The sequence below is a fragment of the Camelus bactrianus genome, chromosome 2, assembly GCF_048773025.1.
Source record: "Camelus bactrianus isolate YW-2024 breed Bactrian camel chromosome 2, ASM4877302v1, whole genome shotgun sequence".
NCBI classification, from domain to species: Eukaryota; Metazoa; Chordata; class Mammalia; order Artiodactyla; family Camelidae; genus Camelus; species Camelus bactrianus.
Window position 1 is genome coordinate 24,326,967 of NC_133540.1, and position 24,559 is coordinate 24,351,525.

Genomic DNA, 24,559 nt, shown 5'->3' on the forward strand with positions numbered 1-24,559 from the left:
ATTCTTAAAGAATATTAAGTTACTCTCTCCCTCAAAAGTCTCTAAGGACCATTTCATAGACTACAACAATGCCTATCATGGCCTTGTGACCCTACCAAAAAAAAAAAAAAAAAAAAGGTTGGCTCTCCCTCTAACTCACCTCTCTGATCTCACTGTTAACTTTTTCCACTTCACTGACTTCCTCTATGTGTTGGCCTCCTTGCTGTCCCGGGCTTGCCAATCCCATCCCCATAACATTTGCTCTAGCCATTCATTCTGCAGTGCTCCACCAATGCTATTCCCTCATCCAGTTTTGCATTCTTTATTCTCTAAGACGCCTACCCTGACCGCCAGTCTTCACGGCTGACCCTTTCCCACACACAGTACTCTCGTGCTGTTGACACTGATCAGCTTCTCCCTGTTCCTACAGCACTTTCTCAGCCTGAAAGAACTGTAGCAATCATTTATTATTTGATTGTCTTTTTTCTCCATTCTAGAAGTACACTGCTCCAGGACAGGAATCTTTTCTTTTGCTCAGCTAGTACAATTCTGGATTGAAGGTATCTGCTTAGTTTTATATGTCAGTGTTGCTGGGCCTTGGTGCCCATACATGTTGTCAAATAGTATTCTAGCTGTTTCTCTGAGACTGCATTTGGATGAGGTTAACATTTAAATTGGTGGACTTTAAGCAGACTGCCATCCAAAGTGTGGGGGAGCCTCACCCAATCTGAATAGAACAGAAGACTGACCTACAACGAACAAGAGGGAGTTCAGCCAAAGGATGACTTTCGGATTTCAGCTGCAGCCTAGAGTCTTCTCTGGTTAACAGTATACGTCCTATTGCTTGTTTCTCTGGAGAATCCTGACAAATGGAGTATCTCAGAATTCAGCAAGATAAATGAACAAACAAAACTCAAACTTTTAGGAATAAAAATATTTAAACACTATAAAAAAAATCAGTATCCAAAGTATCAAGAATCAGACTGGTATCACACTTCTCAAAAACAACGATAATGAATTATATGGAAACATTTTCATCACAACACTCCAAAATGAAGAGAAACAAGCAGGAAGATACAGGATTAAACCAATAAGGAATCCAAGATTGGAGGACAAGTCCCAGGATAGTGGGGTGGGATGATAACTATATATATATATAGCTTGTCCAGATTGCAACATGAGATTCAGAACCATGTTCACAAGGGAAAAAAACCTTAAGATTACCTATGATTTGCATAAATGTGTATAGGGAAAGGGTTTTTAATAGGCAAAAATCCTCATTATTCATAAGTATCAGTCAGTTGTGTCAACTGGTAACAGACACATAAAGAACAGAACATGATATTAAGGTATATAAGATATACGGAGGTAAACAGAAAAATCCACTAAAAAGAAAGGTAGGTATGTGGTAAGGAGGACTGTTGACAAGATTTATATCACTGTAAAGAAATAACTGTAACTAAAAAACAATTTACGGGCAATTTCAACAGCAAATCATTTATTGGATGTGTCAAGTAATATAATTCTCAACTACTTCATCTTAGAAATAAACAGAACTTGAAAACTGATACCTATAATACCTATGAAATTGGCATTACTACCATGTTTTTATTGTTACTGAAAATGCAGACTACAAATCTATTCTGGTTTTCAGCAGCAATCCTTAAAAACAGTCCCAGGATTACTGAAGCTAAATTTCCTAAGTTGCCGCTAAACACTGATGCTGTACTGTTTCCCAGGTACTTCAACTTTCATCAGCTGTTACTGAAGATATTTTAAGAGGTTCCGAATCGATTCCAGTATAGAAGTAGGGGCAAATGGCTTCTGTAAATGAATCACTAAAACTATAGAGAAGAGATCTGTCACTCAGATTGTAAAAGGAAACCTCACCCAAGTCATAGTCCAGAAAAATGCCAATCTTACTGGGTCCTACCATGGGCAGGAGACGGTTTCTCTTAGGACCCGACACAACATAAATACTCTCAGCATACCGCCCAACTGCCCAGAATCCACCCTCAACCACTGGCTGACTCCGCCAGTTCCTAGGAAACCAGTCTTGACACACCCCCAATGTCCATTTAGGCTTGTTTCCCACTTCTACCTCCCAGTAATGCCTACCAGAATGGAATCTGTTACAACCCAGGACAGCAGGGCAGAGATAAAATCTCCTTGGGTTATAACAAAGGCTTTGTTTTCTCTTCTCATATCGCACAATTTTTCTATCCTCAGAGACAATAAGCTGCGGATGTGCTGTTTCAAGGTCTAGAATCACATCTACTTGAAATGGCTTGATAATTCTGTCAAAGCCAGAATACTGTGGAGGAAGGTTAAACCCATATTTCTTTAGTTGGAATGAAAAGCGTTCAGGAGGGGTTAGGTTTTGATACCTGTGGTGGATACTCTTAACCTGCCTCAGTACTTCCAGGTCTGACTGCACACACTTACCCTCTACCTCCCTCAGCAGATGTTTCAATGAGGAAACATGATCTGTAAATGTTACAAAGTTTTCATTTAGTTTTGCTAAAATCTCCATCTCTTCATCTTCCATCTGCCGAAGAATATCCTCTTGCTGATTTTGTAGAAACAGTCTAAGTTGCTCAAATTCAGAATGTATTTCTTCTCTCCTATATTTCACCTGCTTTCTCAGTTCAACTGATTTGCTGGCTTGCAGAGTTAGCACTTTTTCAACTTGTTCCATATTATCCTTCAAGGGCTTAATGGTACATTCCAGAATTTTCCTGTAATGAGAGGCAGCTTTCTTAATGGGGCAAATGCAGTGTTTCTGGTGCTGAATGGAGAAACTGCACTGTGTACATAAAACCTCTAGGTCCTTCCCACAAAAAAGGGTCAGAAGCTGGTTGTGCGTCTCACACATGGAACTCTCTTCCTGCCTCTTCCTCTTGCTCCTTCTGATCTGCAGCAGCTTAGCAATTTCAGTCAAATGGCTGAGCTGGGAGTTGCTCCTGATATTCCTGTCTTGAAAGCAAACACGGCAGACAGGACAGTGGGCGGGAGCACCCAGGCCCTTCCAAGTCCTGCTGATGCATGAGCGACAGAAGTTGTGCCCACAGTTGATCGTTACCGGGTCTTTCAAGTAGTCCAGGCAGATCGGGCAGCTAGACTCCTCCTGGAGCTGTACCAGCGCTGTCACAAACTCCATGGAGTCTTACCACAACAATGCTCCCTTTGGCAAGGATGGCCTCAAGCTCAAGCCCAGAGGAGGAGTAGCTATCCTCGCTCAGAGATCGCAGACTGACCAGCTCTGGGTGTCACTGGACCAGCCTGCCGAGCAGCCACTGAAGTCTTGTCTAGCCCCCTCAACGTGAAGGGCAAGTAGGTTCACTGCTTATAGCTCTATCACAAATTAGCCGATCTACATTTAACATGAAAGACTTGCTTCTTGAAGAAAGTAGCCACAGGTTCAAGCAAGCAGTCATTTCTAAGGAAGAAAAAAGTTTTTAATTTCTACATTTCCCAGGCTTGCAATTGCAATATCCTAATTCAGATAAAAATCAACGACTGCCGAAACCCTAAGGTAAAATTTCCTGGGTTATAATATATTCATACATCTCAAAATATCACCCCAAGAATTACAGTTCCTTTACAGAGAGACAAAGTAAGTGCCTTTACAATATAGAGATCTAGAGAATACCTCATCAATGAAGGGACAAACTGATGGCCTGCAATGGGAAGAAAATCAATTATGGAACATTTCTGCCAGCCCACCACTGCCAAAAAATCTAATCACAGGGGAGTAATCACTAAAATCCAAACCACTGCAACATTCAATAAGACAATAGTCTTAAAAATCTGCATAAACAACAATGGACTGAAAAACATAGGGGAAATATTCTACATTAAACAGACTAAACAACTAGGAGAAATTTATGATCTTAAGCTTTGATTCGAGATAGGCAGAAAAACTGCCATAAAGTCAATAGTATGGTACAATGGGAAAATTTTGGATATGTACTATTTATTAGATAACAATATTATCAAAGTTAAGCTTCCTGAATTCAATCATTACACTTTAGCTACATTAAGAAATTATCCTACTCTTAGGAAATACCTCCTGAAACACTTATGGATGACGGGTCATGATCTCTGAATGTTACTCTGAAATATTACTTTAAAAAAAGTGGATGGGGGGGTGGGGAGGTATAGCTCAAGTGGTAGAGTACATGCTTAGCAAGTACAAGGTCCTGGGTTCAATCCCCAGTACTCCTTCTGAAAAAATAAATAACTAAACCTAGTTACCATCCTCCCCCAAAATAAAGAATTTTAAAATTTTTACAAAGGGGGGAAGGTATAGCACACACAGTAGAGTGTGCTTAGCATGCACTAAGTCCTGGGTTCAATCCCCAGGACCTCCACTAAAAAATAAAATAAAAAATTAATTAAAAAATACATAAAGAAACCTAATTACCCCCACCTCCAAACTTTTTTTTTTAAAGTGGGTGGCATGGTTTTGGTCTGAAGTGGGAGTGACATGGGTGTGACTACAGGAGGGTAGTACAAAAGACTTCAAAGAGATAGAAAGTTCTGTAACTTGACTTTGCTGGCAGCTATATGCATCTGTATGTGCTAAGTGTCACAGAACTATACATATTCATTTTACCAATATCAAATTTCTGGTTTTGATATTATATTGTTAAGAAACATGAGAACATGCACAGTGGGTATCAGGGTGTACTATCTCTGTACTATCTTGAGAAGTTCCTGTGAATCTATAATTATTTCAAAATATTAAGGCTTTAGGAAAATCACCTGCAGGCTCATCCAAATGTTTAACCCAGAGGGAAGTGGTGCAGTTCATTCTATACAGTTCCCTGGGACACATGATCCATTACTATGTCCCTTGCTTTTTCTACTCATTGATTGTACATTTTGGGGGCAGTCTGCTACCTTGTGAGATACATGGACACAGTATAGAGGCCCCACCCAGACCAAGCTGCCATCAGCTCTTGTACCACCGTCTACCTGGTCAGCCTGCTTCCACTCTCGCTCCCTTGCATCCATTCACCACTCAGCAATCACATTTTTCCATTGAATAGACAACTTAGAATCTCTCTCTCCAGTGCTTACATTCCTTCAGTATCTGAATCCTCATCTTCTCAACACAGTATACAAAGCCCTATAAAATACTGACCCCTACTAGTCACTTTGAGCTGGAGTCCTATCATTCTTCCTACCTCGGTACACTGCAGCGACAATTATCTTGTTGTGGTTGAATATGCTGTAGATGAAAAGTCAATTCATGATCAAGTTAAGAAGAGGGGGAATTTTATTCAAGCCAAACTGAGGATTATAACCCAGGAGACAGACTCTCAGAAAGCTCTGGGAACTGTTCCACCTGCTAGAAGTTGAAGGCCCAGTTATATACATTTTCAAGACAAAGGATCATACAGCAAAATGATATACTGACATTTTACATAAAGTTCACCAAGGATGCATAGTTCAAGTAAGCGTGTACAAAGGAAGCAGCAAGTCATTACGACCTCCTACAGAGTTGGGAAAGAATGCTATTCTTTTAAGTTATATTGCTAGGGTCAGAAAAAAGGTAAAAATTTGGTCTTTAAGTCGGAGCAGGCACTCCCATCTTTGCGGAGCCCTGGTTAATGTGTAATGCTGCACATACTGCACTATGAGGAAGGAGAGAGGTGGCCTAAACAGAGAGAGAGAATTTCATGCTTAAATTTTCTTGTCCTGCCTTAAAATATAAATTTTATTTCATCAATGCTGAGGTCATTGCTACGGAGTGGAGCATTCTCTTCAGGAACCTTTGTACACCTCTGTCTTTCTCTTCAGGTCTTCTCTCTCAAATGCTGTCTCCTCAGGGAAACAGTTTCTACTCACCCAATCTGACTGCCTTCTTCTCCCTACACTCTCTTGCTATCTCTATTTTCTTCCATAGAATGCAATCATAATCTGAAATTGTCTACTTCATGTATTTGCTTGTTAGTTACTCTCTCTTTTGGCCATGAATATTGAATAAGTACATTCTTAGTCTACCTTTTTCATTGGCATGTAGAAAATACTCAAGGACTTTTTATTAAAAACTGAGTAACAATAATGCATACATAAATGAATAAACCCTAAAAAACACAAATATTAAAAAAGTCAATGTTATATAAAATAAAGTGGGAAGACTGTTCAAGATTACGAGAGTTTAAAGAGACAACCAAATGCAATGTGTGATATCTGACTAAAACTGGGAACAGAGAGAAAGTTATAAAGATCACTGTGAACATAACTGAGAATACTTAAACATGAACCTGTATTAGATAATTAAGGTATATCAATATAAACTGGGTACAATAAAGTTTTATAATGAAAAAGGAAACTATCCATATTCTCAAGAAATATTAGCTTAAATATTTAAGGGAAAACTGACATATCTGTAATATAAACTGTTCAAGAGTCTATTTTACACTCATACACACACTAGCACTCATATGTAGAAAGAATACTGGTCATCCCAAATCTTAAAAAACTGGACACTCTAAGCAAGGGAATAAGAGGGTTTACTACATTATTCTTTTAACATCGCTGTAGGTTTGAAAAATTTCCAAAAAGTTAAAAGAAAAAAGAGGACACTAATGAACTCATCTATAAAAGAAACAGATTTGCAGACATAGTAAATAGTCTTGTGGTTACCAGGGAAAGGGGGTGGGATGGGATAAATCTGGGAGTTTGAGATTTGCAAATGTTAAGCACTATATGTATAAACAGATAAAAAATTTCTTCTGTATAGCACAGGGAACTATATTCAATATTTTGTAATAACCTTTAATGAAAAAGAACATGAAAACAAATATATATGCATGATTGGGAGGTTATACTGTATACCAGTTACAATTGACACATTGTAACTGACTATATTTCAATTAAAAAAAAAGATTATAACTCAATAAAAAAAATGTTAAAAAAAAAAGGTTAGAGAAACTTCTAGTTGATTTATCTATTCTATCATGCCCAATTTCCAGGCAGAGTTATTTTCTCAAATAGTGGCTACTCAGTACACTGTTCTTTTCCTTCTCCCTCACGCTACCAGGCACCATTCTTTTAAATTTTCCTGCTGCTCACATTTCACATAAAATGAGGCTTGAACATAGTAAAATTGTCTTGATTTCACATTTGATGTTGGATTTGTCTTTATGACCAAGAGGAAATCACCTCATTCTGACTCCCAATTCTAAACTACATCTTATTTTAAAATTAGTAAAATGTGAAAAAAAAGTGCATCTTAGAATTGGTTATATATACTTGTCGTGCATTTAACATCCTCTCCTCACCCATTTTAACTAACTCACTTTAAGAGAACATCAGGCTTAAGAGTCCTGAAGGAACTTAGACAAGCCAGTTGGACTGAGTGTGGCCTGCCTTCCTGAATATACATGCAGGTAGCCCAGGTAACCCTATTCTAGAGGTAAATCACACCACCCACACCCTTCCCGCCCCACCCCCAACACAGCCAATACATACCTTGAGTCTGATTTACTTGCCAGATATTTTGGCTACTATTATCCATGCATGTTTGTTTGGAAAGCAGGGCTTGTGTCAGGTGTGTGAATGGTAGGAATGGGCTGGTAGAGGTGGGTTTTCAAATGGACTGACCCACAACTCCTATTTCCTTTTCCTCTGATCTAGCAGGGCTCAGTATTTCTTAGACCCTCAGTTAATCTCCCATCTGTGCAAAAATTATTCCCTTTCCTCACTTTTTCCCTGAGTTGAGTTGAGGCTTTTTGGAAGGAATTCAAGTCACCTTCTCTGGTAAGGCTGGCTGTGTGTCAGGCACTGTGGTAGGTGTGTGGCAACACAGTCACTGATTCTCACTTAAACACAACTTTGTGAAATTAGTGCCAGGAGAGGCAATTCATCACAGGCCCTGAGCATCTCTGCATTCATCCTCTACATTTGCCAGGAATGCAGGGCCCTGATTTCCCTTCACCCAGGCCATTTCTCAGGGTTGTCTGAAGAAAGCACCCTTGAAACAGGAGGTAAAGTCTCCCTGTGGAACCAAAAACAGGTTTTCTCTAAAAGTGGATCCCCAAACTCAGGGTTACTTGGCTGTGTTACAAACCCACGGTGTACACGGCATCCACGTGGCCCCTCCAGCACCTCTGTGGGACTTGGGAGGTATGGGGACCTGATGCAAACGTGATGCTCATGTTGCTGGCTCTGCCGGTACTAAGAGTCCTCTGTGTCTGACCCAGGAGTTTGTGTCACCTGGCACCAACTATGAAACATTAACAGGCTAACTTATCAGCTTCCTAGTAGAGTAAAACCACAAACTTTGACAGTTGGGAGACAAGTCCTCATTGCAGCTGTGAAATTTGAAAATTTGAACAGGCTTATCCAAAGTCATAATTAATTAGTGTAACTACTGCCATTATTCTAAACCATTAAGCATCCTCTACTTCTTGTTACTTCTGTACCTAATAAATACGAATTTGGTCTTCCTATCAGGTTCCTAACACAGGGCTCTGAACATCCTGAAATCTCCCTAGTGACAAGAGTGTGTTCTGCAAGCTAAGTGATGGCCAAGGACTCCTAAACAGCTTCAGAATGGAGGCAAGTCGCCAGAAAGATCAAGGTATGATTAGAGTTGAGAGTTACACTTCTAACCTGTGACTTCCTGGGGAGAGGAACTGGAGATTGAGGTAATCACCAATGGCCAAAGATTTAATAAACCATGTCTACATAATGAAACCTCCATTAAAAAAAAAAAATCCCTAAATGTTGGGGTTCAGAGAACTTCTGGGTTGATGAATACACCATGGTGCTGTGGGAACAGCATGCAGTACCTAACCCAGAAAAGATGCTGAATAAGTGGTACTGTACCAAAAAAAAAAAAAAAAGACCTGCTTGAAAGGCTGGCCCTTGGCTGTCTGGGAACTTGGATTTTGTAAGGATTCCCACCATTCCCTGATAATGCTTTACTGCGCTCAAGCGTAGATTTCAATGACGTGGCTTATGCTAACCACCAGAATTTCTTCTGAGAATCTGGAAATTTGATACATGCTAGGCAGAGGCTGACTACATAACCTGTTCCCCCCCAAATTCTTGGGCAACAAGCCTCTAAAGAGCTTCCCTGGCAGACATTTTGTGCATTTTGCCACAACTTGTTGCAGGAGGTATTAAGTGGGTCTTGTGTGACTCTACTGGGAGAGGATTCCTGGAAGTTAGCCTTGGTTTCCTCCAGACTTCACCTCATGCATCTTTTCCCTTTGCTGATTTTGCATGTATCCATTCACTACAATCAATCATAGTTCTGAGTACACTTCATGCTGAGCCCCATAAGTCCTCCTAGTAATGGCTGAACCTAGGTGCAGTCTTGGGGACCCCTAGACACAAGTATTATTAGAGCTTATAAAATTTCAAAGTCAAAAAAGTTCTTAGAAATCAAGCACAACTGCCTAGATTTTTATTATAGTATGTAATATTATATTAAAGTATATACTATAGCACTATTTCAGTCTAAAAGCTACTACATATGTTGGTACTGCTTGCTCTTTAGTGAGGATAAAAGGTGTTAACTGCTCATAGCAGTAGTTAGGCAAATAAAGTGTGCATACATTCCAGTTATGAAGAAGCTGTAAGGTATCATTCCTTTAAAATTCTTTTTTAATATACTGTAATTGAATAGCAGAAGAAAATGTCACTGCAAAGTATGCTCATTGGCATAAGGACGATTTTGAGAAACTGCAGACACAGCAGCACTCAGAAAAGAGTAGAAGTTAGCCTTCTGTAAAGAAAATTTACATTAAAAAGGGAGTCTGTACGTGGAAGAGATCTATTACAAAGATCACTTTTCCACCTGCCTTATTTACATGGCAGAGCAAATTATGTTCACCAACTATTTCCTCTTCCAATGAACTGTCTTCCTCCTATTTGAAACCCCATACCCGCCCCCTACTTAGCTCAGTATGGTATATAAGCCTCAATTGCTTGGCTGCCTTTTGAGTCTCATTCCTTTGTGGAGCTCCTGCAGGTACATTATGTTCATAGATAATTAAAACTGGTTTGTTTTTTTTTTTCTTCTGTTAACCTTTTTTATTATGGGACGGGGTAGAGGTATCTCAGGAAACAGCCTACCAGAGGGGAAAATATTTTTCCTTCCCTCCACTATAAAAAGGAATGTATTAAGTAATGAAAATGTGTCTTCTAACCTTCTGACCTTCCAACCTAATTTTTATAAATAACAGTGTCACATCACATGGGTTCCTAATTCTTGTTTAAAATTCCTTCCAGATTTTACAAAGGCACTTTAACAGAGTAAAATATACAGAGAAAGTTTTAAGAATGTTGCCAAGACTATAATACAGGTAGCACATTTCAAAGCAGGATTGAAAATTTTGGAATCAGAAGGAAGAGTTATATTGCTTTAAAAAGAGTTATTTCATTTAAATTAGTGTTTCCGTACAGATTTCAAATGGGTCCTCCCTTCCCCCTATAGTTACCTCCCCTAACCCACTTTCTAGACTCAGGCCGTGGAGTGAAAAGAACAGCGTTGGGGGGCACTTTCGCGGTCCAAGTTACAAACATAGGCCGACTATTCTGACTACCATCTCCTACTCCATGTCATGAGTCCCTCAACAATACAGCATTCTAAACTCAAATATAACCTTCCGACCTCCCATTTCAAGCACTGCAAGCCCTTCTCCTTACTGTAAGAACAGCAAGATCCGGAGTACACGGCCATCCGGCCCCTACTCTCATTTCCCGGGCCCACGCATCTCTCACACCACAAGTCACAGTTCGGATTTCCCATTCATTTTTCTCAACCTTTGGTTAATGACACTAGAATGTACGGTTCAGGGTCTGAATGCTTCCCTATTTCTCCTCAAAACTGATTACTTATTCTATTCTTGGAGCTGCTGAAAAGTGTTGGCGAGTGTGAGCTCCATAAATATCAGGTATGTGAAGCATCATCTAAAGTCACTAGTATTTATTGTCACAATAAATACCTGTGACTTTAGATGATGTTTAACATACCAGAGCCTCCACCCTCTCACCTGCTGAAAAGAAGACAACCTCCTGGACACAACAGTGCGGAGTACCGGATGGCTCAACCCGCCTGGGTGGAGAGCCTCCCCTAATTCCCCACAGTAATGCCTCTGAGGCCTGCCACCTCCCAAACCTCCGTCCAGGTCAGTCTCTGTCACTGTGCGCCGTCCGCCACGCCCCCCCGCCCCCCCAGTCTGAGGAGACCCCGCGGTCCGGCGCCGGGAGACGCCCAGCAAGCCCCGCTCAGCGAAGCCCCCCTCGGCCCTTCCTCTCGCCCTCCCGGCTCACCTGGAGCGCGTGGCTCGACCCTCTCAGGCCAGCGAATATGAGGAGCCTCCAGGCGTGGGCCCAGGGCGCAGGCTTCGCGCCACGAGCGGCCGGTCTCGCGAAATGGCGCGCACTGGGCGCGCGGTGATTGGCGGTTCCCCCAGAAGTGGGCGGGGATGGGCCTGCGCATGCTCAGTGACGGGGCGGGAGCACAAGGAGGAGCGCCTGAGCTTGGGGAATGCGGTGGAGGACATTTCCAAAGTGGTCGGGCCAACGTTGACTTCTGCCGATCATCTAGTTCCCTGTGGGGACTTTTCACATTGTTATTGCTTCGAGTCCCATGAGCAAGCTGAGGGTCAAAGTAAGGTTGGGGTAGTTGTGAAAAGCGTCACCGCCACCTCCCGTCTAACCGCTTCTGGTGGCCTGCGGTCGCAGGACGCAGCAGGGGAGGGGTGGTTTTGTTTCAGAAAGTGAAGAACAGTCTCCTGCTGGATCCGTTGCCTCAGGGTGGGTGACTGGGTGGGTCTGCCCCTGCCCTATATACAGTGTGTCCCACCTGGACCCGGGCTCCCTGAGGCCTCTCCTGAGGAAATAATATTTAAGGTGGAATTTAAGGAAAGAATGTGAATTAGATGGACAAACTTAAGGGTAAAGTCTTAAAGGCTGAAGCACTTGTAATTGAAAAGCTTCTTGGCTCTAGTGACTTCATGCCTGTGGGACTGAAAGAGGCTATTATTTGCAGGAGAAATATTAAAATTTGCATATCACTTTTCTGTTGAAATCATAGTGCTGGATTCCCAGAGTAGCCTATTGTTCTGTGATCTGATATTTAGTGGAAGAATAGGACTCAGTTAGGGAGAGCCATTGTGTGTTATTGCAGCTTCGTTGATAGGCGTGATACTGTGATTCATAAGAACTGTGTATTTACTCATTCAGATGACTAAAATAAATATTTCTCACATATATTTAACCTTCATCCATGGTTTCTGGGTTATAGCTCCAAGGATCCTTGGAATTCCCTGAGTAATTGGAGCATCTATTGTTATAATTTTTGGTCACATGCCTTCAATTCCTGAACGATTCAGAGTCCGAGGTGACATGGGTGTCTTGTTATTCACAAGCAGCTCCTCCCCACCACTGCTGGGTCTATGTTAATAAAGTGACTTTTGGAAATTCCCTGAAGGGGGTGGGCAACTGCCTGCTGGTTGCCTGGGGAATGAACTGTGAATAACACTTGTTTTGAACTGCTCTGCCAGACCCGAACTCCACAAGGACAGAAACTCCCTTGTTTGGGGCCTGGCCCTGTGTTTGCATTCACCTGGCTGTTGATTCATATCCTTTAATGTCCTTTGTGATAAACTGGTAATCTAGTGAGTAAAGTGGTTTCCTAAATTCTGTGATCTACTTTAACAAATTAATTGAACCCAAGGTGGGGGTTGTGGGAACCTCTGATGTATAGCCATTTATAGGTCAGAAGCGAAGGTAGCAACCTGGATTTGGAATGAGTGCCTGAGGTAGGAGGCAGTTTTAACGGATTGGGCCTTAATCGGTGGAATCTGATGCTGTCTCCAGTAGACGATGTCGGAATTGAGTTGAATTGTAGGAAATCCAGTTGGTGTCAAGAGCACTGCTTGACAGTGTGGGGAAAATTGCCCCCCTGTTGAAACTGGCACTGGAATCATCTCCACGGGGACAGGGAACTATCTGTCTGTGAGGCCCCTGTTTCGGGAAAGATAAAGGGTGAATTGGACAAAATGAGAGCAGCGTTGTTGTTAAAGCAGAGGGAACCTACTGGAAAGGTCAGTCATGGGCAAAAAAGAGACTGGCTGCAGAAGCAGGTTGGAATGGAGGCCAGAGCACTTTAGGCCATGTTGAATTTTGCACTTAGTCCAAGAGCAATAAAAAACTATTGAAACTAAGTCCCCCTGAAACCAAGTTCCTCTGCTGAGTTTATGATTAACTTCTCTATCCAAAATGTTATTCTCTTTCTTGTCCAACACATGTTCCCTTCAGGATTGAGGCATAGCAAAGAAAAGGGGGGTTTGAAACCAAGCAGGACCATGTGGGGCCCTCCCAGGTACAAAAGCCTTTCTGGGTACCTTATTTCTTGTCTGTAGAAAATGGTTTCAGCCTCATAGATCTTTCCTGAGTTCCAAGGAGTGGATTCAAGCTCCTACTGATTAGGGAAGTGAGGGAATGCAGAAACAAAGGGAAAATAGTAAAGAAACAATAGTGCAGCGATAACAGAGTCCTAGTTCCTCTTCAAGGAATATACATACCAATATATTTTGAGTTCTGCGGAACTAAGGCCCCCACCCAGGTGGAGGATGGTAACTGTGGGCTGAGCACCAGATTTCTAGAACACCACCCTGTTACCTCACCATCAACCAATCAGAAGAAAGTCATGCATCCTGCAGTCCTCACCCCAAATTTTGCCTATAAAAACTTCCCCAAAAACCAAGGGGGAGTTTGGGTCTTTTGAGAAGTTGCCCATTTTCCTTGCAAGGGCCTTGCAATAAACCTTTCTCTGCTCCAAACTCTGAACTTCAGTTTGTTTGGCCTCACTGTGCATCAGGCACTTGGACTTGGGTTTGATAACACTATTGCAATGTTTGAAAGACAAATGATAGAATGATCAGGATTGCTGGGTAAAAGGAGATGGTTTACTAGAACCCAAAGTGTGGGCCGTGCCAACTGGAAATTGTCATCTGCCACCTGGTTCTGTACGACTGAAGTCATGAGCCACTGTAGTCACTGACCTTCACCATGCCCTGAAAGGGGTTTAGGGTGGAGATCAGGAATGAGGTACTCTATGCTCTGAGAAAAACTGGCAAAACAGGCCTTCAGGTGGTTAGATATTTTTGGAAGATTTTATGAGCCCAATGTCTTGCATCTTCTCATGTTTAGAAAAGCACAAGCACGTAAGTCACGTATAGAGACGTCTGCTCCTCACGACTAGCAGTAACCTTGTGATAAGCAGGAATCTTCTGCCAAAATGTGTGCTTCATTGTACGTATCCCCCCTTCACCAAAATCACGTATATACTGACCTCCCCACTTACCTCTTCAGAGCAATTCCTCAGAGCTATCTGAGGGGCTGTCCACCAGGCTATAATCCCGATTTTGCCCCAAATTAAACTTAACTCACTACTCTAACATTGTGCACTTTTTTTATAACACTTGGGAAAAAGTTATTGGAAATACAGAGGTAGACCTGATGCCAACTTTGGATGATCTCTTGGACTGCATAGATTGAATTCAGTTGGCTACACTATCTTGACTCACTGTGGTGTGGGAGATGATAAATATTTACGGTTAGTGGTTTATTGAAGGGCTTAACTTGGTATGGGGTAAACATGAATGAATGTAATCCCATATTTTATTACTGGGATTCCCCTATAAGCCTGTATCTGTTACCATCTAATCCAGTCCTTTAAATTTTATCAAAATTACCCCAAATACTTGTAAAAATTCTGAGACCTAGAAGTCACCTTAGAGCTAGTTTGTCGTAAGTGGGGATTCCCTAGTAAGGGATGAGTTTTTGATGAGAAGACCAGAAGACAAGAAGGATTAGAGTTCTTGAGAGCCCACTAGATAAGTAACTCTAAGCCCCATAAAATGCATTTTATTTAATTCTTACAACAAGTGTGAATATTTATACATGGTCAGGCTGAAACTCAAGAAAGGTTGAATATCACTTAAATAATTGATTAAATTTCATTGATAAGAATTTTAACAGAAAAATCTTTATAACAATGCCCAGTGAAACATAGTCATTATGCCACAATTACTTTTTCAGAATTCATTATGAGTTTATGGTGATCACTTTCATTTTTGGGGAACAGAATTCTTAAAAACCTACATGGTCCATTCATGCTTTTGTCCAACATCTACCTTTTAGGAATGGGTGTGTGAATCAGATTGCTCAGATCACAGGTCAAATATATAAATAAGAAATCTCTGGATTGTAGCATTGTATTTATAGACCTCGAGAATCATAACATTTGCACTCAGAATTAGATATTCTTTAAATGGTTTTCTTTTCTGCTGAACATCCATCTTTTTCAATTATAAGAAAAAGACTGCTTATGTTTCCAAGTTTTCCTCTAGCATTTTGTGTGTGTGTGTTTATGTAACTTTCAATCTCTTAAGTATCCTAAAATTGTTTTTTTGCATATATAAACACAGAATCTTTTTTCTAACAAATTAAATGTGTTCTGCAACTTGCCTTTTCACTTAGTGATATATCTTACAAATTGTTTAATATCCGTGCATATTAATATACTGCACTTTTTGGAAACCGTTTGTTCCTTGTTCCCTTGCCTAAATAAGAAATGTTGATAGGACAGTATTTGTATTGTATCCTTTGTCTGTATCACTGTTACATAATTTTTTCCTTCCCCAATGCTTTTATTTAAAATCTAATTCTGAGAAGTTGGGATTTTAAAAGTATTTTCACCACTTTTACATGATATGTGATAAAGTGATTTTAGAGAACATTCTATTTTAGATCTGTATATTTACATTTTAATTATATTTCATTTTAATAACATAGTCTTCAAAAATATTTATTTTTTTCTTTTCCATGTTAGCAGGATACATGATGCCTGTTGCTTTACATTTTTATGAATAATTATTTCCTGGTAAATAAAGTAACAAAAAACCCAGAATCATAATGGATTTAGGGAAAGAATAAAAAATAAACTGCCTGTATTAAAACAGATCACAACTGCATCCATGATCTGATATTTAATGATATTTATATTCGATTTTTAAAATACAGTTAGTTGTGTAATTTAAAATGACAAAATAAGAATCTTCCAGGATGCTATTTGGAAACTATTTTTAGTAAATAACAGGGTTCGGTTTTTTTGTAACAAGTCTGTATTTTCAAAGAAAAAATGGGAATGGTTATATTTTTGCTTTAAAAAGAAGTCTTCTTTCTTATTAATTTGAAAGAAATTTGAAAACAAAGTTCTGAGAATAGACAATTATAATATTTCGTAATATGTCTAAGTCTCCTTAAAAAAAAAAGACATGAAACATCACAGATAAAGATAATTGGATATCTGTACTCATAGAAATTGTGTTTAACGTGTATAAATTAATACATTCACATATACATATCTATAAGGTATGTAATCTTTATATATTTGTATTAAATTACGTATGGTATGGTATCACACTATATACTTACACATTGTTTTTTCTGTCAACATTTTGTTTGAGAGCGTGGGAGAGATGATGGTGACTTGAAAAGTTAGTATCACTAGAGATATGGCAGTTGAGTACAATGTCTATGCTTGTATATTTTAACTTTTTATTATGGAAAATTTGCAAAATGTAGCAAAGTGTAGAAATGGTATAATAGACCCCCCCATAGACCTGTCACACAGCTTCAACAATTAACATGATCAATATTTTTTTTAATCAATTCCATGCCCTTTCCACCTTCCCTAAAACATTTTGATGTAGACTTCAAAAATCATTATCATTTCATCTGTTAAGTACTTTATTTAATTTTATTTTTGGGGGGAGGGTATAGCCTAGTGGTTAAGGGCCTGCCTAGCATGCTTGAGGTCCTGGCTTCAATCCCTAGCACCTCCATAAAAAAAGAAAAAAATTTTTATTTTTAATTTTTTGAGGGGGAGAGATAAATAGGTTTATTTATTTATGTATTTGTAGAGGAGGTACTGGGGATTGAACCCAGGACCTCATGCATGCTAAATGACAAAATAGCCCTGTGACCTTGCATAAACTGCCCTTTCTAGGGCTCACTATCCTCTTCCCTATTTTGAGATAATGATCACTACTTCACAGGCTGCATTGAAAATCCATTGTTTAGGTGAAACATTTGACACAGTGCATGTAACCTAGTTAATAACTCAGTAAATGGAAGGTATTTTTAGATAACAAATTGAAGACAAAATATTAGGGAAATAGTAAAGAAGAGGAGAGGACAGCCTACAAGCTTTCCAAAAAACATTGTTTGTAATACAGCTCATTTAGATATATACCCAAGTTTGCAACACATTTTAAAATATAACGAACTACATGGACAATCTCCTGAATAAAAAGAGAAACAGACATTTCTTATTATTTCACAGAAGAGATTGCAAATACTCTTCAGAAATTTTTAAAATCTCTGCCACACCAAATTGTTTTAAACCAAGTGTTCCAAGAGGCTTATCTATACTCACGCCAAGTTAAAAGAGAAGGTGAGTGTAGATATCCTTGAAACCTGTGTCCCTGAAAGAGTGGGGGAATCAAGCAACCAGTCCCCAATGACACGTGTAGTCTGAAATCAGACCTGGAATCCAACCTACATGATATTCAAGCACATGGAACCCTGTGCCTGCTTGGTCTTCCCCCAATCTCAATTTATCTCAGTTTGGGAGAGGAGAGGTGGGGTAAGAAGTGGGGACAGGGAAGAAGAAGATGGACTGGATTGGAAAAGAAAGGAGACAGGTTTGTGATAATTGTGAGGAGGAAGAAAGAAGGCACTGGAAGAATCTGAGAGCTTGGAGATGGAACAAATATTAAAGAAGAGAGTAAGAGAAGCTGGCTCAGCTAGAATGGAGCAGAGATAGTGAATTCAAAAATTGTTTGTAAGGGATGATTTAATTATAAAATATTTTTGTCATATATAATAATAGAGAGAATATTATAATGACCTGATACACCAAGAATCCAGCTGCTCTGAAATTGTAAACTTTTGTCCTACCTTTAGTCCTACCAACTTCTTGCCATTATTTTGAAGGAAATTCTTAGATACAATATGACTGCATTCATAAAATATTTCATTATGTATTTCTTTAAAAAAAATTATTGAAGTGTAGTTGATTTACAATGTTAGTTTCAGATATACAGCAAAGTGATTCAGTTATATATGTATTTTTTCTTTTCAGATTCTTTTCCATCATATGCTATTACAAGAAATTGAATGTAGTTCCCTGTTCTATACAGTAGGTCCTTGCTGTTTATCTATTTTGTGTCATTATGTGTTTCTAAAGGAGACTTTTCAGGAGGGAGGGTATAGCTGAGTGGTAGAGTGCCTGCCTAGTGTGGTATCTCTGACAAACTTCCCCAAACCAAATTCTAAATGAGTCAAACATTTAACCATGCCATTTAAAGTCATTGTCATTTATAGATAGATATTGTTTTATTCTGATGCTTTTAACCAAAAAAAAAAAAAACCTTAAGATTCATAGAAAGGATTTTTTCGATGAACGTAGGTTTCTGATAACTTTCAGATCATAATACTGAACTGGGTAAGAAATTACAGAACTCTAATGGAAAAATAGATGGCTTCATAAAACTAACAAAAGATCAAAATCGACAAGAATTAATTCCACAGGACTGAATGAACTAATGAATATGATTATAATATTTATGACATTTTGTCTGAAAGATTACTGGCTTTTTAACTTTTCCAGATATAAGGAAACCTTTCCTCTTAAGCTAACCATGATTTACAGCAATTTGGTAAATTATACTTTTGCAAATAGAATTGAAACACTTATCTTTTTCTCCCTACCTTATTGCTCCAGAATATGGAATCTCTTAGTGAGTATTCTTATATTCATGGCAATATATTTATGTACACGAGTTCACTAAGAATCTGTTTTCCTTGTAACAGGACATAATTGAAAACATTGGTTATATTACCAAGGCTTGACTGAAATGCCATATTTGAGAATGTGCATTGAATCAGTTATGACCAGGCAGCTTTAACGAACAGAGATTGACTTTATGGGGTCGTTAAGCCCCTTGGAAGAACAGCCTGGTACCTTGCTACCAGGGTTCCCAGCAGCCTTACCAGGTGAGGAAGGAAAGACTTCCTGGCAGGTGCAGGAACCTCAGGATATTTTGGAGACCTTGAGAGGAATTTGCCCAAATCTATACGTACTACAGGCAAGTCTGATGACAAGTCTTTTGCTTGGCCTCCTGGCCTCAAGAGGCATTTAAAGTTCAGTTTAGAGATTCCTTATGAAAACTTCCAGCAAAGTAGATATCAACAAGCCTATGTGGTCAATTGCTATTTTTGCTGGACTTACATAAATAATCAGGCCAAGATTGATGAAACTAAACTGATTATGCAAACAAATTACTCTTACTTTGGCTATCATTGGTAAAAAGGAAGGTGACTTTAGAGAGAAGAAAAGTTCCAATAAAAACTATCATGTACAATTGTGAATATTAAATTCTAGTTCTGTGAAATGTCTTTGTTTTTAAGGTTTTGTTTTTCAGTCCATAAACTGGACTGGACCCTAAATTCTAGTTTCCGCAAATACTTGGCTATAACTAATGTTTCCAGTTTTTCTCCCACTATTGACTTGGAATCATTGAGATCTAAAGCTGCCTTTTTCCGGAAGCCCTGCAAACGGAGGTTGAATGACTTGATATAACCCTAAGAGCCATGAGCACAATAGGCCATTCCAGTGAGTCACTCAGTGTTCCTGGGTCTCTTCTATGTACACTTGTTATTAAACCTTGTTTGATTTTTCTCCTTTAACCTGTCTCATGGCAATTTAATTCCTAGACAGCCAGAAGAACTTAGAAAAGTAAAGGGAATATTCTTCCTTCTCAACAAAATAAATTATACAACAGTAACAAAAAAGGATGCTTGTAAATCAACTATTTCAATGTAAAAAAGAGGGGGTGCTGATTGGCTTTTGTTCCTCGCCAACCTAGATGCAGTTTTAACTCCAGCGTCTGCTGGAGTGTAACAATTAGAAAATGATCGTGAACTTAACCAGTACTGGGCCTCAGGTTTATTACACATGGAGATCCCATTACATTTAAAGAGGAGACCGTTAAAATTGTTGAGACCAAGAGCAGGCTGCCAGAGAGTATACCTCAACGGCATATTGATTATTTTGGATGAAGTTTACTTAAGATACAAGAGGGACACTCTGACCATCCTTTCTTTCTCCCTGAAAACTGGAAGTAAATCTCCCTGGGAAAAGTGCGCTCCCTGCGTCTGGAGCTGGAAGGGCACCCTCATCTCCAGAGACAGGGAATTCGGGCAGAGAAGCCTGAATAAGCAAACCATGTCACTTCTTAATTTACTACCTCAAGCCCAAACTCTGTTTAAAGCCTCGCTAACTAAACCCCCTAAAGCTTAATTTTCTTAAGTTTCTTTGTCCTGTCAATTCCTCACAAATTCATTATATTTTTGTCTAAAAAGTGTAAAAGGTGCCTTTTTTGGCCGTTTGTTAGGTTCCATTCCTATGAGACCTCCGTGCACGTGAATTAAAATTTGTTTCCTTTTCTCCTGTTAGTGTGTTTAGTGTCAATTTTATTATTAGTCTAACCATAAGAGCTCAAGATGGGTAGAGGGAGAAATTTCCCTCCCCCAGAAATCTTAGTGATGTCCGTGAATTTAACATACAGGTCACTGTCTGGCCGCCCTTCCGCCAGGAGGGTACCACCATGTTCTCTTGGGGGGCGGGGGGCGTCGTGGGGCTCTCGGCCTGGGCTGTGCAGCTGCAGTGGATCCAAGTTCAAAATACGGCAACCTTGAAAGATATTACCAGGTGACTAAAGTTGATCAAAAACATGCAGAAAATTACCAACTGTATGAAAATGGTAGCAGGAGCAAAATAAGCCCGAGCTGAGAGGGAGCTGAAACCAGCCGAGTGCAGGGAGTAGGATCCTTGGCTCTGCGTGCAAAGGCTGACGTAAAAGCGCCTGAAGACAAGAAGAAACACCTCCTCATCGGTGTGTCCTCAGACTCGGGGCTTTGTGGTGCTGTTCACTCCTCGGCTGCTAAACAGATAAAGCGTGAGGTGGCCAACCTCCCAGCAGCTGGGAAAGAAGTGAAGATTGTTGGCGCTGGTGACAAAATCAGGGGTCTACTTCACAGGACTCAATCTGACCAGTTTCTGGTGACGTTCAAAGAAGTGGGAAGATGCATCAGTCATCACCCTTGAATCGTTAGATCCTGGATATGAATTTGATGAAGGGTCTGTCATCTTAAACCAGTTCAGGTCTGTCGTCTCCTACAAGACAGAAGAAAAGCCCCATCTTTTACATTGATGCCACCGCAAGTGCTGAGAGCAGGCGTGTCTATGACGACACTGTGCTGACACGCAGCAGAACTCCCAGGGGTACAGCCTGGCCGTCGTCTGCTACTCGCCAGCGAGCAGACCGCCAGGATGATGGCCGTGGACAGCGCCAGCAGGGACACTTCTGAGATAGTTGACAAATTGACTTTGACATTCAGTCGTACCCGCCAAGCTGTCATCACAAAGGAGTTGATTGAAATCGGCTCTCGTGCTGCAGCTCTGGATTAATGAAAATCAAGTTTCATCCTCAGACAAGGGGTAAAGAAGAAAAATTCAGCCAGCTGGTTCTGTTTTTAGCTTACTGCTGTCCTTGTCGGAAGAAATTGTCGGTCCAGTGTTTGAATTACTAAAGACAGCAAGATATTTGTAAATTATCTTGCAATAAGCCACTCACCATAAGAAAATAAATTGACAAAATACAGTTCAAAGAGATAAGCCTCATCTTAACCTTCAGAACAATTACCTTGCCCAAATTCCCATAAGCACAGGGTACGTGGCCCTAAATATTTCAGAGAAGGTATGATTGCTCTGACCTGATGTAATAAATTAAAATTTAATTGATTTTTTGGAGATTACTAATTCGCTTCACTAATGGGACCCCATGGGTGCTCCTACACCCAGTGAAAATAGATAATGTCACTAAATGTTAATTAAAACAGAGCATTCAAGTTTGAAACCCATAATGCAAGACTTATTTAGAGTAGAAGTGGTTAGCCTGACTTCTCCAGATAACCCCAATTTGATCCGTTCTTAGACTTGAAAAGAGGGAATGGAATCTCACAGTGCATGACCACAACCTAAATGCTGTGTTCTCACCCAATGTTGTCTACTTCCTGCTTCCATTCAACCAGCAGTTGGTAAATATTTGGCTGTTATAGATTTGGCCCATATGTTCTGTTCAGGGCTTATTTCAACAGCTTCCCAGCCATAAATTTCCTTCACCTCCAGAGGGAAACCACGCACCTCTACCTGGCTATCCCAGCACCTCAACAGCCTTGCCTTGGCCCATGTCTTTGCAGGCAAAATCTAAACTGCAATCAACTTCTCCAGAGGCACAAATATGACTTACCTTGTTGATATCATCCCCCACAGAGATCAATTTGAAAAACTCAGGACGCACAAAGGAGTTTACAGCAGGGGAATGAGTCATCGCCCCACACATATTGCAAGGTCCTCCTACTTTGTTGAAACTCTTGAAAATTATTTGGTAACTGAGGGCAGCTTTGTCCTAGACACTGTCAGGAGATAGCTAGTGACCCTTTCCGCACCCAGAACGTGAAAACAAGCCCAACATCTTCTAGGACTTTTTGGGTTCTGAAGGCAACATATTCCTCATTATAAATTTTACTTCAGGCTGTTTATGATGTTACTTGGGGATCAACCCACGTTGAATGGGACTGCCACCATGAAAAGGCTCTAGACACTGTCTAGGCTGGAATCCCATTAGTGCCCCAGGGACATCTTCTCTGTGGGGCTTCAGCAACTGCCTCATACTTCCTGGAGACTCTGGACCACTGTGACAGCCACAGGTTCCCCTGGGCTCCTGGTGCTGCACCCTGACCTGCTTGGATATGTGCCGTGGCCGTTGTCGACGTAACCCTCCATCCCAGCCGCCCACAGTGCCTTAAATTATGGGCCAGAAGCCCACCAGCACACCACAGCTACCCAGACCACCTTGCTACCAAACGGAGCCAACCCCAGACCCTCTGGCACATCACCCCTGCAGGAGGGATGGTCTTTCCTCTTCTCAGTTGCTACTTTGCATCATGCTGTGGTATTAAAGGAGGTCACCCCTCCCAGACTGCTTGGTTAGCAGGGAGCTGCTTGGGGCCACTTGAGGGAACAGCAGTGAGCGTTCCTATACTGCATGGATGGTACCACCTCGGTCACACATAATGAGCTCAGGGGAGATTTGTTGCTTTTCACTCTTTTACAGGACTGTTACTGACAAGTGATGGAACCCAAGGATCAGTATAATTGGCTGAACCTCAGACAGTCATTCTAGCACACATTTAACCAATAATCAGCCCACATGCACATTTTTACAGACTCTGGGGCCATTGCCTGTAAAGAGTTGCCCCCTCCAGGTCAAGAGATCTGACTTCACAGATACTCAAGATATCAGTCAGTGTCACAGAGACCTCTACAGGTACCACAGCCTGAATGCAAGTCCTCCCCTGGGCACTCTTCTTCCCCTATGGAGTTTCAGACATTCCTGATGGTGACCAAAGACTCATTTCCCTTCTGGGAGTACACCATGCTGAATTCCTGAACAAGGCATTTGCTGGAACTTCCTACCAGATGCATCAGCTGGAAATTTGTTAGAAATGCAAGTTGCCAGTCCTCACTGCAGACCTGATGAATCCAGAATCTCTGGGCTTGACCCAGCAATCTGTTTTCAGTAGCCCTCCAGGGAATTCTGACTCTGGCTCAACTTGATCAAAAGCATCATTTTCAGGGCTGAATAGTGAACAACTATATGACCAAAATACAGTTTACTTAATGCATTCTACTGTCCATGCAAGGATCTTTATGACATCTGCTAAAAAACAAAATTCAAGTATGTAAATTTGAAGACTCAGGTGACTTTATTCAAAGATTCATGAATCAGGCAGCATCCTATCTGGAAACTAGAAGGGCACTTAGGTAGTAAATCTAGGTCTGGTGTCATGGCTTTTAGCATGAGTGACGTCATTCTGGGACCGCGGTTTCCATTTTACACATCTTACCTTTTGTCTTTCTTTCACTGTGCCAAGTGGAACACTCATCTTTAAAGGTCCTTTCATTTGAAATCCTGGCTGGAGGCATAGTTTTTTTGCATTTCAAAGAATCATGCAGAACAAACTTGTTATGAATGAAAAATAAGACAGAAAATGAGAAAGAGAGAGGTGTTGGGGTAAGGGTGAGGTACAGCCACTTTACATGAAATCTTCACGGAAAACCATTACAAAAGTGACATTAGAACAAAGCCCCAAAGGAAATGTGGGAGTGAGGGCTACAGATGATGGAGAGAAGTGTGGTCCAGGAAGAGGGAAGTGCAACAGCAAACACCCTGAGGCAGGACCATGCCCCACATGTCAAAACAGGAAGGAGTATAACTGAGCAGGACCCTATGGGGGATTCTGGGGACACCCCCGCCCCGCCCCCACCGTGTCCTCTGCCTGCCTCTTGTTTATAAAAACACTGTAGTCTCCCAAGCCTCCCCTGAGTCACAGAAGCCTGGCTTAAGCGTTA

At 40.6% G+C, this 24,559-nt stretch overlaps 1 protein-coding gene and 1 pseudogene across 1 annotated transcript; one reads left to right on the top strand and one right to left on the bottom strand.

The window, feature by feature from the left end:
- Positions 1-1,461: 1,461 nt before the first annotated feature.
- On the bottom strand, positions 1,462-3,307 carry LOC105079754 (tripartite motif-containing protein 60). Its single transcript, XM_010968549.3, has one exon. The coding sequence runs from the start codon at positions 3,137-3,139 to the stop codon at positions 1,724-1,726; it is 1,416 nt and encodes a 471-aa protein (XP_010966851.2). The 5' UTR covers positions 3,140-3,307; the 3' UTR covers positions 1,462-1,723.
- A 17,410-nt stretch (positions 3,308-20,717) lies between these two features.
- On the top strand, positions 20,718-21,553 carry LOC105079742 (ATP synthase F(1) complex subunit gamma, mitochondrial pseudogene; annotated as a pseudogene).
- The last annotated feature ends 3,006 nt before the right edge of the window (positions 21,554-24,559 follow it).

What these genes read in the sequence shown, in the direction of transcription:
- LOC105079754 (XM_010968549.3), bottom strand. Translation starts at nt 3,139, where the DNA reads ATGGAGTTTGTGACAGCGCTGGTACAGCTCCAGGAGGAGTCTAGCTGC.